Genomic DNA, 1,693 nt, shown 5'->3' with positions numbered 1-1,693 from the left:
ACTCCCACACTTCGGCAAAAACAGGGAAGACAGTGCAGATGAGTGGTCATGTCCCCACCTCTGCCAAAAAATGTATCCTAGGCTGTAAGCAGCAGCAACAATGGCGAGATGAGAATGCAGTCAAGGTGGTGGAGGAGGACCCCAGATCCAAGACAGTCCTAGACTTTAAATCCCATACAGTTGGACAACTTGAACAACGTTCTAAGTGCCTACTCTGCCCCACTGGGGACACTAGAGCAGGGTATGAAATACAATTCATCCCCTGCTCAAAGTTACCCCAGAAGTTCAGAGTGGCAAAACTGAGGTAGCAGAATCAGCTTATTTTTAAGACTGAAGGAAACCTAAAAGTCAAGATCATTTCAGGCAATACTACAGACAAGGAAACTAAATCCCAAACATCAACCCAAGGTAAAAAACAGATGAAATACGCTGATGTTATTATAAGAGCCCTACTTCAGTCAATGACTTTCACGCCAGTCTTCCTCGCTAGCCAAGGAGCTATTTCTCGACAGTTATCATCATACACCTTACCTTTTGGCTTTCAGGACATGTAGAACAGCTCTCAAAAAGAGCTCATCGAATTCAACCTGTAGTTTCTCCATGGAGTAGGGCTGCAGGGCCAATCCCGAGCCTTGGTTGTGGCTCACATACTGGGCCCAGTGGTCGCTCACATAACCAAGGGTCATCCTGAGCATGAAGAAAGACAGCGCGGCCTTCTCTGTGAACGCACTCAACACCGGCAACTTTACATTTGAAACATTACCTCAGTCAGCACTTCTTTGTTGCGTACTACCTTCTAGGTGCTAAAGGGATACAATGGAGGGAAAAAACCTTCCCCTCATGGAGCTGACGTTGAGTGGAGGGCACACAGACAATAAACAAAACAAAATGCACAGTCTGTCACATGGTTATAAATGACACTGAAAAAAATCAGTAGGAGCAAAAAATAAAGGTTTTCGGGCATGTTGGTGAGGACGGGCCTCACTGAAGAGGGACCCGTGAGTAAAGACTGGATGCAGTCTCGGGCTATCTAAAGGAAGAGCACCCAGGCTGAAGAAGCAACCAGTGTGAAGGCTCTGAGGTGTGTTCACTGTGTTGGAGGAACAGCAAGGCAGCCAGTGCGCTAAAGCAAAGCAAATGAGAGAGAGAACGGAGAGGAAATCAGAGAGACAAGAAACCAGCCATGAAGAGTCCTGTAGGCCACTGTGCATACTGGCTTTTACTCTGAATGAGACTGGGAGCAGCTGGGTCTGAGCAGAGGAGTGATATGAGCTGACTCACGATTTACAAGAAACACTGGTAGCTGTTGTAAGAAAAAGCTGGCAGTGTGGGGGAGGGAGGGCAAAAGCGGCAAGACAAGTCAGGTGGCTACTGTGATAATCGGTGAGACATGACTAAAAATGAACTGTGGTAGCAGCAGTGAACACAGTGAGCAGAGGCTGGGTTCTGGAAGCAGCATGTTTCACTAATCCAAAGGATGCATGCCCTTCACAGTTTAATCTCTGCAGCGAGAATGTGCATCAAGACTGATAACATCATAATCTGGTGGCATTTTTTTCTTTCTTGCTGCTGAGTTACTTCAGTCGTGTCCGACTCTGGGCGGCCTCTGGTAGACGGCAGCCCACCAGGCTCCCCCGTCCCTGGGATTCTCCAGGCAAGAACACTGGAGTGGGTTGCCATTTCCTTCTCCAAT

The 1,693-nt window shown here is 47.7% G+C and overlaps 1 protein-coding gene across 1 annotated transcript in view; it reads right to left on the bottom strand.

Annotated features, from left to right (window-relative positions):
* EPG5 (ectopic P-granules autophagy protein 5 homolog (C. elegans)) overlaps positions 1-1,693 on the bottom strand; it is a 133,103-nt gene that overhangs the window by 106,290 nt on the left and 25,120 nt on the right. Inside the window, exon 10 of the mRNA XM_010842036.1 lies at positions 532-687. Coding sequence (XP_010840338.1) covers positions 532-687 — 156 coding nt within the window. The remainder of the gene's footprint in view (positions 1-531; positions 688-1,693) is intronic.

Source organism: Bison bison, unplaced genomic scaffold (assembly GCF_000754665.1).
Source record: "Bison bison bison isolate TAMUID 2011002044 unplaced genomic scaffold, Bison_UMD1.0 scf7180017864170, whole genome shotgun sequence".
Classification (NCBI taxonomy): domain Eukaryota; kingdom Metazoa; phylum Chordata; class Mammalia; order Artiodactyla; family Bovidae; genus Bison; species Bison bison.
Note: the sequence above shows the minus strand (reverse complement) of the source record. Positions and strands in the feature narration are given on the sequence as shown.